This window comes from Papio anubis, unplaced genomic scaffold, assembly GCF_008728515.1.
Source record: "Papio anubis isolate 15944 unplaced genomic scaffold, Panubis1.0 scaffold225, whole genome shotgun sequence".
Classification (NCBI taxonomy): Eukaryota; Metazoa; Chordata; class Mammalia; order Primates; family Cercopithecidae; genus Papio; species Papio anubis.
In genome coordinates, this window is record NW_022162295.1 from 67,830 (window position 1) to 82,517 (window position 14,688).

At 36.7% G+C, this 14,688-nt stretch overlaps 1 protein-coding gene across 1 annotated transcript in view; it reads right to left on the reverse strand.

The window, feature by feature from the left end:
- Positions 1-2,123, reverse strand: part of LOC116272844 — a 63,057-nt gene extending 60,934 nt beyond the window's left edge. The window contains 5 exon segments of the mRNA XM_031661675.1: positions 1,479-1,538; positions 1,540-1,632; positions 1,634-1,714; positions 1,716-1,797; positions 1,800-2,123. Coding sequence (XP_031517535.1) covers positions 1,479-1,538; positions 1,540-1,632; positions 1,634-1,714; positions 1,716-1,797; positions 1,800-2,073 — 590 coding nt within the window. The 5' untranslated portion in view covers positions 2,074-2,123.
- Between the last annotated feature and the right edge of the window lie 12,565 nt (positions 2,124-14,688).

Below are 14,688 nucleotides of genomic sequence, written 5' to 3' on the forward strand. Positions count from 1 at the left end.
GGCCATGAATGAGTTCTGGTGTATACCCTTGATGAAATGTGGCCTTGCCATTCTTTTTGTCACCATTCTGATATTTCTTTATTATTATTATTATTAGACGGAGTCTCGACGATCTTGGCTCACCGCAACCTCCGCCTCCTGAGTTTGAGCAATCCTCCTGCCTCAGCCTCCCGAGTAGCTGGGACTACAGGCCTGCATCACCATGCCCAGCTATTTTTTTTTTTTTTTTTTTGTATTTTTAGTAGAGATGGGATTTCTTCATATCGTCCAGGATGGTCTTGATCTCTTGACCTCGTGATCCACCGCCTCGGCCCTCCCAAAGTGCTGGGATTACAGGCATGAGCCACAGCGCCCAGCCTGCCATTCTGGTATTTCATTCTGGTTTTGATTTCATAGAACTTCTTTCAAATTTTTACCAGCCATTGGAATATCTTCTTTTATGAAGCGTTGTTTAAGTCTTTTGCTCATTTTAAAACTAGACTGTTGGCCTTTTTATTTGTAGAAGCTCTTTTTGTGTTTTTATGTTTTTGTTTACCGTTACACCTATTGCTTTAATACATACTGTCAATATTATACAAATACATGATTTACAATATCCCCATTATAGCAAGACAAAGAATACAGTCATAAAATAAAATGTCTTTTAGGCATTTATTATGCCAAGCACATAAATTATTGTTCTCATTATGACATAAGAATAATACTCTTTTGGTGACAAAAGATATATTGTATTAGCTCAAGGTCCACGGAAGAGCTTCCAGTAAGTTGGAAAGTAAAATCTGGCCATGTTTTCTATACAATAAATAGAACAGCAACCACCTCTGCTATCCCTTAAGCATAAAGTATCCCTTTACATAAACTTAAGTAAATGGCTCGTTACAAATAAAAATAAATAACATTTTAGAAACTAGTTAACATCGCTGGGCCGAATGTGGTGTTTACTTTCTTGTGTATGTCTAAGAAATTTCAACATGAAGTATATATTAAAAATTAGCAATAATTTCTGAGGTGTACATGAGCCAAGCTGCTCACTCTTACTGTGGAAGCAAAACTAACTTCTGAAAATAATCTACAGAAATAATATGTAAACACACAGAGCTTGAGACAGACTAAGAACATCCTTCTATGTTCTATGGACCAAAATACAAAGTGCTCCATTACATATGTAAATAAACACACTTTCATTAGTTTGGAATATATTGATATTACATGACTATGTGTATATTTTATGTACACCATAAAACAAATGTTGGCAGTGTCTCCAGTGACAACATGCCTTCTAGCCCCAACTACTGGAAAGGGTATAAAACCTTAATAAGGAAACGACTTTGCTTTGCTTTAACTACAGTTTTTAAGTGAAAAACAAAGCCACCACTCCTTGTTGCATCATGGACTGAGGTCTAAAATGTTCAGAGTCAACAATCTCTTTGGTTGTTCCCCAATGTAACAAAGCACATACGCATTCTCTCTCCGTTCACAAAGTCTGATCATCTTCAGCATTTTGTCTTAAAAACTGCCTTCCAAGTATGAGGGACCCATGCTGTTACGTTCTTTCTGTTGCCTACTTTACACCTGATGTGGCCATATAGGTTGGCACCTTGTAGCACCACACCCATGATAACCACGGCTAGCTACCCTGAAGGAGAAGAGGCCACAAAAGAAATATATCACCCACAGCACTGGACAGGCATTAAGTCTCAACCAAAAGGTTCGATTCAGCCTCTGAAACAGGTTCGTCCTCCCGAGAGGATGCCTTTCTGGACTCAAGCACCCAGTGGCTCTTTCCATCTTCATCATGTGATTCCAACACTGTAGACCCACCACTAGTCCACCTGTGACATTCATCACTGCCCTAAAGTCACACGACAAGATAATTGTCACCATACAAGCAGTAAAACTGCTGCTGACCAATTTGCAAAGAAGATAGACCACAACTGCACTGACTCGAAAGAATAACTGGAAAAGTGAGGCCGCTGGATATCTGATTTTGGATTGTTTTGTTTTGTTAGTTGTCTCTTCCGCATCCAACACTGAAATGTCTTCAGTGTCATCATTACTGTCCTGATGCAACATGGCAGCCCTGTGCCAGCCCCCCAGTATCACTTTAAAAAAAATTACTATGGCCTTTTATTTTCTTAACATCTATTATTGTTACTTCTCTGAATTTGTTCATTTATTTGTTTATTTATTGCTGTTCTAGGTTGTTTGCATCTCCAGATAGATCAGCTTTTAAATTGTCCCCCAATTTTTAAAACTGTTCTCTTGGAAATATTCACAAGTTTACAAATAAATTTGTAAAACTAATCCTGTAAGTTTCTATAATATTATCTAATCTACAGCACATAGTCTAATTTTTCTAACTGATCCAATAATACCTTCAATAGCATTTTTCCCATATAGCCCAAGAACCCATTCAGGATCACACATTTTGCTAGTTACTGTGTCCACTTGGTCTGTTTTTAGTCCAGAACAGGTTGTGGCCGTTCTTGATGTTTCACCGCACAGTAGTTTCCGTAGACAAAAGTATTTTGTAGAATGCACCTCTGTGTGAGTCTTTCTCCTGATCAGATGCAGGTTATGCATTTTGGGAAGATATATGACATAAGTGATGTTGCTTTTCTTGGTGCGTTATTGTAGGAAATGCACGACGTCGGTTTATCTCACCGTGGGTCACACTGATCACTTAGTGGAGCTGGAATCTGCCAGTGTCTCCACTGTCAAGCTACTTATTTTTCTTTTCAAATGGCTGACTGTTCTTTGGGGAAATTATTTGAAAATGTTTAACTATCTTAGTTTCAACATGCATTGATGATTCTTGCTTGCTGCTTGTAAAATGGTGATTTTCTAATTTCACTGTTCCTCCACGTTCATTAGTTGGTATCATATCATAGGAAGCACTCCTCCTCTTTTTCTAGTATTACTTTCTGTAGAGACTCATGGTTTCTTGTTTTATTCAATGCACTTTAACCCATTACTGTCATTATTTATTGTTATTCTCAAATCATCCAAGATTTCGACAATAGGAGCCTCTTGAAGCTGACTCCTGTATTTAGCATGTCCCCAATATTTATTGTTTGACATTTGTCTCAATTTTTTTACCTTGAAAAAATTTTAAATTTTCCCCAGGTTTATTGAGGGATAAGAGACAAACAAAATAGTATGCATTGAAGGCATACAAGGGGATGATTCGATATAAGCGTACATTGGGAAGTGGTTCCCATATGAACTGGTTAGCAGAGCCTTCACCTCACTTAGTTACCTTTCTTTCCCCACTTACTTTCTGGAGCAACAGGATTGCCACTCATATTTTCTTTTTCCCTACCCTTGAATTCAAAATTTCCCCTTGGTTCCCCTTTTTTTTTTTTTTTTTTTTTTTGAGACGGAGTCTCGCTCTGTCGCCCAGGCTGGAGTGCAGTGGTCTGATCTGGGCTCACTGCAAACTCCGCCTCCCGGGTTCAAGCCATTCTCCTGCCTCAGCCTCCCAAGTAGCTGGGACTACAAGCTCCGCCACCACCCCCGGCTACTTTTTTGTATATTTAGTAGAGACAGGGTTTCACCATGTTAGCCAGGATGGTCTCGATCTCCTGACCTCGTGATCCACCTGCCTTGGCCTCCCAAAGCGCTGGGATTACAAGCATGAGCCACCATGCCCGGCCCCCTTGGTTCCTTTTAATAGAGAATGATATTTAGAAAACAAATCTAGTTGCTCTGAAGTATTACTGCTTTGAGACCTTTTAGAGGACATTATATTATGATATAATAATACTATTTCATTACACACTAGAAATTAATGAGCATGTACTGATGTCACCCATAAAATCCTTCCTTGTCTTTGAACTTTCCCTCCAATTTTTAACAAAATTAATATATTTTTTAATTTGCTCAAAGTGCAATATACATGATCTAGTTTCAGAATTACAGTAACCAGGCTACAATGAAAAGAAGACCTCTAGGCTGAGTTCAGAATGTGTTTTCAGATGTTTCTGCTCTCCCCCTTTAAGCTAAGAATACAAGAGAGTAATCAAAATGCTATGCTCAAAAGTTATTTGATTTAGTTTTTTTTTCTCCAGTGTGGTTATGCTATTAATTTAAAGTGGAGCTGAGTTCATTTGTTTCTATTTGTATTACACTTTAGGGCTTTTCCTCATTATTATGGATTTAATTCTATTTTTGAATACGTGAAGTTTTAACATGATCCCAAAAATCAACACTGTACAAGATGAAACAAGAAATATCACGAGAAGTGCCATCCCACCCCATTGCTTCTACTTGTTTCTGCCATACACATACACAGACACCTCCTCTACATAATAATACATTTCATCAATTTCTGGTTTATTTTTCTTTTTCCATAAATAAACAGACAAATAACTATTTTCTAATTCTACTTCCTTTCTGACATCAAACATCACATGCTATACAAAACTTTTCCATTCTGACTCTTCAACTTCTTCAATATTGCACCTTGGAAATACACCAGTTAATGCAGCTCTTACTTATCCTTTTTACATAACTGCATAGTATTCTATTGCATGTAAATATCATAATGTTTAAATTAATCTACTTTGTTGGGGTATTTTCACAGCTTCCAATATTTTGCAAATACATATAATACTGAATCATACAACTTTGTGCATGCCAATTTTTATGCTGTTGAAGGTGTATTTTCAGGGTAAATTTCCAGAAGTAAGATTTCTAGGTCAAAGGGTACATGTGTAATTTTATCATATATTGTCAAATTTCCTTCTCATAGGGAAGTTTTCTCCATTTCTCATTCCCACTATCAATGAAAGATGATACCTATTTTTCAATAGTCTTGTCGATAGTGAATTTTCAAATTTGCTAGATTTTTCCAAGCTAAGGGGTAAAAAGTGATATGACAATATGGTTCTAATTTGTGTTTTGTTAATTATGAGTATATTGAACATTTAAAAATATTTAGAACCAGCTGGGCATGGTGGCTCATGCCTGTAATCCCAGCACTTTGGGAGGCTGAGACAGGCGGATCATGAGGTCAGGAGTTCAAGAGCAGCCTGGCCAACATGGTAAAACCCTATCTGTACTAAAAATACAAAAATTAGCTGGGCGTGGTGGTGGGCACCTGTAATCCCAGCTACTCAGGAGGCTGAGGCAAGAGAATCATTTGAACCTGGGAGATGGAGGTTGCAGTGAGCTGAGATTGTGCCATTGCACCCCAACCTGGGCAATAGGGTGAGACTCTGTCTCAAAAAAAAAAAAAAAAGAAATATTTAGGACTATCTTTTATATTTTAGCAAATTATCTTTTTTGTCCTTTGCACAATTTTCTATCAAATTTTTTCATATCTTATCCTCAAATTTTACATGTCACAGGCATTTTTCTGTGGCATAAGTTGCAAATAATTTCTTCCCATTTATCCTTTGTCTTTTGATTTTGGTTATATGTTACTGATCATGAAATTTTACACGTTTCTCGAGTCAAATTTATCAATATTTTTTGCATCTGGATTTGGGGAAATAATTAGAACCTTTCCCGATAACTTTCCCCTAAGTTATAAAAGGGTTTGCCCAGGATTTATTCTGGTATCTCTGTGATTTCATCTTCTACACTTACATCTCTGATCCATTTGAATCACAGTCTTAAGTAACATATAAAGTATTGATGTAACTTAAATATTTTCCATATAACCATCCAGGTCTTCCCACACTACTTATTCAAAAGTTCAACTTTGTCACTCTAATTTGAAATACCATAATTATCATCTGCTAAGTTTCCATGTATACCTGGATCTATTTTTGTATTTCTTTTCAATAGCTAATTAATGAGTAATCTGCTTATACCATTGTGTTAATTATAAAGACTTTGTGTGTGTTTTAATATCTGGTTGGGCTAGGGCTAGCTGTTCATCTTATTCAGTATTTTCATGTATTCTTACATATGTATTCTTCCAAATTAACTTTAATCTCAACATATATAGCTTCAGAAAAAACTTTTTCATATTTTATTGGGGTTCTATTAAATTAACTGAGGGAGAATCTGCATCTTTATAATATTGAGTTATCCTATAAATAACAAGGATTACATTTTCTATTTGTTCATAGGTACTTCGCACAGGGTTTTCATACTTCTTATTAAGTTCATTTGTGAGACTATTATCTATCTTTTTGATACATTTTGAATGGTATTTTCTCTTCCAGTGTCCTCTAATTGCTTATTAATCATGAATATAAGCATTTCCATTATTTCATGTAATTTTTATATCCTGCTTGCTTTCTGAATTCTCTTAATGTTGTGTTAGTTTTATCACTGGTTCTCCAGTGTTTTCCAGTTTTACTATCATATTATCTGCAAGCAGAAATAGATGTACTTCATCATACCCAATTTTTATGCCCCCAATAAGTGTCTTGTAGACTAACTGCAGTGGTTAATGCCTTCTGTAAAAATGATAAGGGCAGGAGATAATAGGCACTCTCTTCCTATTCCAGATCATCCTGGAAAGGTCTCCTGCGGAGACAGACAGACTGACAGAAGGAGAAAACAGAGGAGATGCCCATACCTTACTATTTTCAGGGTTTTTATTAAAAAATCAAGAATGGGCCGGGCGCGGTGGCTCAAGCCTGTAATCCCAGCACTTTGGGAGGCCGAGACGGGCGGATCACGAGGTCAGGAGATCGAGACCATCCTGGCTAACACGGTGAAACCCCGTCTCTACTAAAAAATACAAAAAACTAGCCGGGCGAGGTGGCGGGCGCCTGTAGTCCCAGCTACTCGGGAGGCTGAGGCAGGAGAATGGCGTAAACCCGGGAGGCGGAGCTTGCAGTGAGCTGAGATCCGGCCACTGCACTCCAGCCTGGGCGACAGAGCGAGGCTCCGTCTCAAAAAGCAAAAAAAAAAAAAAAAATCAAGAATGGGTGTTGAAACTTGTCAGACCCAATGGGGAGCATCAATTTCTTCTCCACAGTAAATTGCATTATTGAATTTCTTTCTGTTGAATCATTCTTCTACTCCTAAAACTAAATTTGTGAGTTTTCCTTCATTTTGTATGTTTTGGAAAACTTTATTTGGCATCAGAGTGGCATGATCCATGATCTTTATATGTTTGGTAGAATTTCCCTGTGAAGGCACCTGAGCCCTTTGTCTCTCTCTCTCTCTCTCTCTCTCTCTCTCTCTCTCTCTGTGTGTGTGTGTGTGTGTGTGTGTGTGTGGGCGAGTAGAAGTTCCTTGGTAATTTTCTCTGTTTTCCATAGAAAATGGCCTTCTTAAGCATTCTACCCCTAATAGGGTCAATTTTGGTAGTAAATTATATGTCCCCAAGAAATTCTCCAACACATATATGTTCTGAATTTTTTTAATAAAGGTGGGTAGGTCATCTGTTATGACTTTTATTTTTACTGTGTCATTTATTATTTTATTTATATTCCCCATTTTTTCTTAAATGGTTTGTGTATTTCATTTTATTAATCACCAGAGTTTTGAGTCATTCATTATATCTCTTGTCTTTGTATTCTCTATCTGATCAAATTCTGCTTTTATCTTTTTTTTAATTTACTTTGTGCTTTCTTTTGGTTTTTTTCTAGTTTTGAGTGGGAAGTTAGTTCATTTTCTTATATTTTTATTTATATTGACATATGCTTAACAATATGAATATTCTTCTAATATGGTTTAAATATATCTCATAAACTTTTAAAATCAAGTATTATTCTACTTTTTGTTTGTAATTCCACTTTTTAAAAATCGAGAAATAATAATTGTACACATATTTAAGATAAAATGTGATGTTTCCATTTGTATACACATTGTAAAAAGGTTGAATCAAGCTCATTAGCCTTTGTACTACCTCACCTGCTTATCATTTTTTGTAGTAAGAACATTTAAAAACTACTTTAGCAGTTTTAAAATAGTCAATACATTATTATTAACTATGGTCACCGTGCTGTGCAATAGATCACTACAACTTTATTTCTCCTGTCCGAAACGTTGCATCCTTTGACGAACGTCTCCCCCTTCTCTACGTTCACCCCTAGCCTCTGGTAACTGCCGATCTACTCTCAGCTTCTGTGAATCTGTCTCTTTTAGGTTCCATATGTAAGTGAAAACAAGCGGTATTTGCCTTTCTCCGTCTGGCTTTCGTTAACATAGTGTCCTTTGGGTTCATTCATGTTGTTGCAAATGACAGCGTTTCCTTCTTTTAAAGGCTGTATAGTATTCCACTATATATATAGACAACAGTTTTTAATCCATTTATCCACTAACGGACACTTAGGCTGCATTCATTTTTCAGCTATTGAAAGTAATGCTGCGGTGAACATGGAAGTGCAGTGAGCTCTCAGACAGACTGATTTCAGTTTCTTTGCATATACACCCAGAAGTAAGATTGCCGGATGATATTGTGATTTTATTTTTAGTTTTTTGAGGAGCTTCCATACTGTTTTCCCAAAAGAGCGGTACTAAGTAACATTCCTACCCACAGTATACCAGGATTCCCTTTTCTCCACACCCTAACACTTGTTATCTTTCGTCTTTTTGACAACACTCATTCTAACAGGTGTAAATGATATCTCATCGTTTTAATTTGAATTTCCTTGATAATGAGAGATGTTGAGCATTTTTTCATATATCTGTTGGTCATTTGTGTGTCTTCTTTTGAGAAATGTCTGTTCAAGTCCTCTGTCGATTTTTTAATCAGGTTATTTGTTTTCTTGCTATCGAGGTGTTTGAGTTCCTCATATATTTTCAATACTAACCCCTATAGAAAATATTTGGGGTGGGTGTGGTGGCTCAGGCCTATAATGCTGGGAAGGCAGAGGTGGGTGAATCACTTGAGGCCAGGAGTTCAAGACCAGCCTGGCCAACATGGTGAAACCCCATCTCTACTAGAAAATACAAAAATTAGCCAGGTGTGGTGGCGGGCGCCTATAGTCCCAGCTACTTGGGAGGCTGAGGCAGGAGAATTGCTTGAACCAGGGAGGTGGAGGTTGCAGTGAGCTGAGATTGCACCACTGCACTCCAGCCTGGGTGACAGAGCGAGACTCTGGCTCAAAAAAAAAAAAAAAAGAAAAGAAAAAGAAAAGAAAATATTTTATTTGCAAATCTTTTCTCCCTGTCCATGGATTTTATCTTCACTCTGCTAGTTTTTTCCCTTGCTGTGCAGAGGCTTTTTAGTATGATACGATCCCATGTGTCCATTTTTGTTTTTCATTGCCTGTGCTTTTGGGGTCCTATCCAAAAAATTATTGCCCAGACCACGGTCACAGAGCAATTCCCTTAAATTTTCTTGTGCTGTATACAGTCAAGGCCTATATGACAAGCCCATAGCTAATATCATACTCAACAGTGAAAAGTTCAAGGCTTTTCCTCTAAGTTCATAAATAAGACACGGATGCTCCCTCTTATCACTTCTATTCAGTATAATTCTGGAAGTTCTAGCCATACCAATTAAGCAAGTAAAGGAAATAAAGACATCCAAAAAGTAAAAGCAGAAATAAAATTGTCTTTTTTATGAAAGATCTTCTATGTAGAAAACCCAAAAGACTCCACCAAAAGGTGTTAGAACTGATAAATTCAGTAAAGTTACAGGATACAAAATCAACATAAAAAATCAGTAGCATATCTATATAGTAACAACAGACTATCCTAAAATAATTAATGAAACAATCTCATTTACTGTACCATAATAAAATAAAATAAAATACTTAGGAGTAAATTTAATCAAAGAGGTGAATGATCTATATACTGAAATCTATAATACATTAATGAAAGAAATTGTGAATGACACAAATAAAAGGAAAGAGATCCTGTGTCCATGGATTGGAGGAATTAATATTATTTAGATCTCCATACTACCCAAAGCCATCAAAGATTCAATGCAATCCCTATCAAAATTCCAATGATTTTTTACAGAAGTAGAAAAAAATTCTAAAATTTTTATGGAACCACAACAGATCCCACATAACCAAAGCAATCTTGAACAAAAAGAATGAAGCTGGTAGCATCATACTTGCAATACACTGCTAGACTACAGTAATTTAAGCAATATGGCACTCACATAAGAACGGATACATAGACCAGTGGATAGAGATGATAGAGATAGAGAGCCTAGGAATATACTCACACATGTAGAACCAATAAATTTTCCATGAAGATATCAGGAACACACAACGAGGAAAGGACAGTCTCTGCAATATATTGTGTTGGAAAAACTAGACGTCACATGCAGAGGAATGAAATTGGGCTCTTATTTCACACTACATATAAAAATCAACTCAAAGTAGATAAAAGACTTAAACATAAGACCTGAAACTATAAAACCACTAAAAGAAAATATAGGGGAAAACCTTTGCTACCTTAGTCTGAGCAATGATTTCTTGTATCTCGTAAATTTTTATGTGTAATTTTAAATTTGACTTTTAGAAATTTAATGATATTTTAAAATCTTTATTTTCATCCTTTTGCTGTTTAATAGAAGAAATTCTAAATTTCTAGTTGGAAGATACTTTTTTAAAAAGTTGTTTCCATTTTCAATATTATTACTTATGACCAAAGTGTTATTTTATAAAATTTCTATATTATTGGCCTGCATGGTGGCTCACGCCTGTTATCGAGCACTTTGGGAGGCTGAGGTGGATGGATCGCTTGACACCAGGAGTTTGAGACCAGCCTAGGTAATGTAGTAAAACCCTGTCTCTACCAAAATACAAAAACTAGCCAGTTTCATAACCTGGTCTCAAATATATATATAGCCTATATTATGAATGTACCAATATTTTTAATATTGATATATGACCCAGTATATGATTAATTTTGTAGATTTTTCATGTGTACTTGAGAATGATAAATGCTTGAGGTGATGGATGCCCCATTTACTCTTACATGATTACTATGCACTCAATGCCTCTATCAAAATATCTCATATACCCCATAAATATATACACACACTACGCCTAATATCAATACAAATGTAAAAGATAAAATAGGAATGGAGCATGGTAGAGTTTAAGACTAATTCATTGGAAAATAAAGTGCATGTTTCCTACAAAGACCCAATTCATACTGGTCTAACCGAGGCATTGCAAACTCAAAGGCCTACAGGGTGAGGCAGGTTTCACACTGGAGATGACTAAAGCATGGATTGGATGGGAACTGTATAACGGATTCCTTGCTAAAGGCAGGATGAGCACAGGTTCTGATTTGCTCAAGAGCATTTTAATGTATGCCTGTTGTTCTGATGTAATTATTATTGTTATGCTTGTTAAAAGTGTCCTGGTTTGAAAAACAAACTCCTAATTTAATTCCATTGTTTTTTGAGAACATACTTTGTATGATCTCAATCTCTTTAAAATTATTAAGACTTGGTCAGGCACAGTGGCTTATGCCTTTAATCCTAGCACTTTGGGAGGCCGAGGCGGGTGGATTACTTGAGTTCAGGAGTTCGAGACCAGACTGAGCAATACAGTGAGACCTTGTCTCACTATATTTTCTAATTTAATAAAAATTTAAAAATCAGCTGGGCGTGGTGGTGCATGCCTGTAGTCACTTGAGCCTGGGAGGTCAAGGCTGCAGTAAGCCCTCATCATGCCACTGCACTCCAGCTTTGGTGACAGAGAACAACCCTGACTCAAAAAAATGAAAATAAAAAAAAATTATTAAGCCTTGTATTATTGCATACAAAATGCTCTATTCTGGAGAATGGCCTTGAAAAGGATATGGATTCTGCTGCTGTTGGGTGCAGTGTTCCTTAGATGTGAGCAGATCAAGTTGGTTGATAGTGTTGTTCTGGTCTTCTACATACTAGTTGATTCTCTGTCTTGTTGTCCCACCAACTACTAAGAGTGGAGAATAAAGTTTCCAACTATGAATGTTGTACTGTATATTTCCCCTTTCAATTCCATCAGTTTTTACTTCATGTATTTTGGGCTCTGTTGTTAGGTACACAGATACATATCTGTTTTTAATTGTTATATCTTCCAGATAAATTAACTGTTCTACCACTATAAAATGTCCTTCTTTGTCTCTAGTAATATTATCTGCATTAAGGTAATTTTTTCTGATATTGGTATAATAGTTCTAGCAGTCTTTCAGTTACTATCTGCATAGTATATCTTTTCCATCCTTTTACTTTCCACTTATTTGTGTCTTTGAATCTAGAACATACCTCTTATTGAAACTATATGGTTATGTCCTTTTTAATTAATCCAGTCTGACATTCTCTGCCTTTTGATTGGACTATGTAATGCGTTTTCATTTAATTATTGATGTGGTTGAATTTACAGCTGCTGTTTTGCTCTTTGTTTTCTTTTGTGTTATTTTCTAGCACGCTATTTTAATTCCTTTGGATTGTTCACTACGTTTTCTTTAACTTATTTTCTTTATGGCTGCTCTGGGGATTAAATATGCATCCTACCTTAAAACAATTTAGAGCCAACTATTACTAACTTAATTTCAAAAGTATACACAAATGTCCTTCCAATATAATGACTTGTCTTTCTCCAAGGTGATACTATTGTTATACAAATTGTGCTTATAAACTCATCAATATAGCTTCGTGATTATTGTTTCATACAATTGTCTTTTAAATTGGTTGAAGGAAGAAAAGAGCAAAAACTTTATTTACATTTTATATTTACCCATGTAATTTCCTTTATGGTGATCTTCCTTTCCTTGTGTGAGTTCAAGTTAACATCGATTATCATTCCTATACACCTTCAAAGACTTCCTTTGGCATTTCTGGTAGAGTAGGGCTGCTATAGATGTAGTCTCTCCATTTTTATTTACCTGGGCCTGTCTTTAGTTCACTTGCCGTTTTGAAGAGTAATGTTGCTCAACATAGAAGTTTTGGTTGATGGTGGAGGGTTCCCCACTTTCTTTCAGCACTTTGAATATGTTATCTCACTGCCTTCTGGCCTCCATGGTTTTTTATGAGAAGTCAGCTGTTATTCTTATTGAGGATCCTTGTATATGATGAGTCTCTTCTCTCTTGCTTTCAAGATTCTCTCTCTGCCTTTGGCTTTCAACAGAATAATTATGTTGTATCCGGGTGTATATTTCTTTAAGCTTACTATACTAAGACTTAGTTGAGCCTCTTGGAGGTGTAAATTAATGCTTTTAATAAATTATGGGACGTTCAACCATTACTTCTTCTCATTATATATTATATTATTTATTCTTATTATCGAATAGCTGATTTAAAGTCTATTTACTAAATCCAACTTCTGGGCACCCTCAGGACCAGTACGTTTTGACGGTTTTGTTTCTTGTATAACGGCTGCACATCCCAATTTCTTTGCATGCTTCCTAATAAACTGGAAACACTAGCCATATATTTTTATACCTTTGAAATCTGATCATCCCTTTCTCCCACTGTTTATTGTTGTATTTTGTTGTTGTTGGGGTTAGGCTTTGTTTGTTTAATTACTTTCCCGGACAAGTATGCTAGTGTTTGCATTCCCTATACTGAAGTCTCCATCTCCATCTGTTTTCATTTTTAGTCCTGGCTTTATAGGGGTCACCCCTATGTCAGCACAGCTTAGGGCAGTCAATGATTGGTCCTTAATTCTCTTGAATGCTTTATGGTGATACGTTTTTCACCCTTTGCCGTGAGGATCTATGTGTAGTTTGGAGCACGCTTTCAAAGTTTAGGCAGATTAAGTCTTCCTTGTCTTTCACTTTTTGCTTTCACAGGACATCAGGGTCAGCCAGGGATGAGTAAGTAACTAAGACTCTCTCTGCCCTTTCCTGACTGTTCACACGACCCTGCACATACACACAGACTTTCAGATCCTCAGGAATATGTCTGAGATGTTTATAGTCCACTGTGAACTAGATCTGATTCCCCAGATCTTCCTTGTACATGTTTGGCTGGTTTCTTTCTTGCCTTAGCTGGCATCACTGCCTTGAAGGTTTCAGTGTTCACCTTCCTCAAGTCATGCCGATCATCATTATCATCAACAATGCTTTGGGAATAAAACTTTCCCATGGGGCTCCAGGTCAGGTCAAATAGTGGCAAAACTCTGGGGATGGGGCATTTTGTAGAGTTCCAAATTAAATCAGCCCCCTCGGGTGGCAGCAAGGCTTCTGGTCTTCATGGTACCATGCCAAGGAGCTGATAGGGAGACAGGGAAATCTCTAAGTTAAAATGGCATAGACCTTATTGGTCTTATTGAAGTTCAGTACTGTTTCTTCAATAAACTCTTTTAATGTGTTGTATGCCTTTGGTTTTATTTCCAGAGTTCTGAAATGTCTGCTTTGATATAATCTTGCCAGTGTTTTCATTGCTTTTTGTGGGGAGAGGATTTACTGAGGACCTCAGTCCAACACTGCAAGTCTCATGTCTGGGTGATAAATTTACATGGTTACCTGACCTAAAGGAGCAGCCTGTCACTCAAGCCCAGACAACTGTCACCCTGTGAGATTGTGTTCCTAGTGTTGTTAGGTCAGCTATGGATAGGTTTATACAAATCTTTGAAATTCTTATTTTATAAATTCTTAAGAAAGGATTTCCATCAGGTGTAATATTACCACCAATTTGCAATCCTTAACTGAAGGAGTTTCATCAGATCCAGTCCACCCACTTATCAGGACTGATTTCTTCAGTCAGTTCACATTCATCTAGCTCCTGCTACTGGCCTGGAATAATGCTGGCTGGTAAGGAGACAACGATAGCAACATGAAGAATGCAGAATAAATTGGACTTAAATGAGTATATTGCATCAA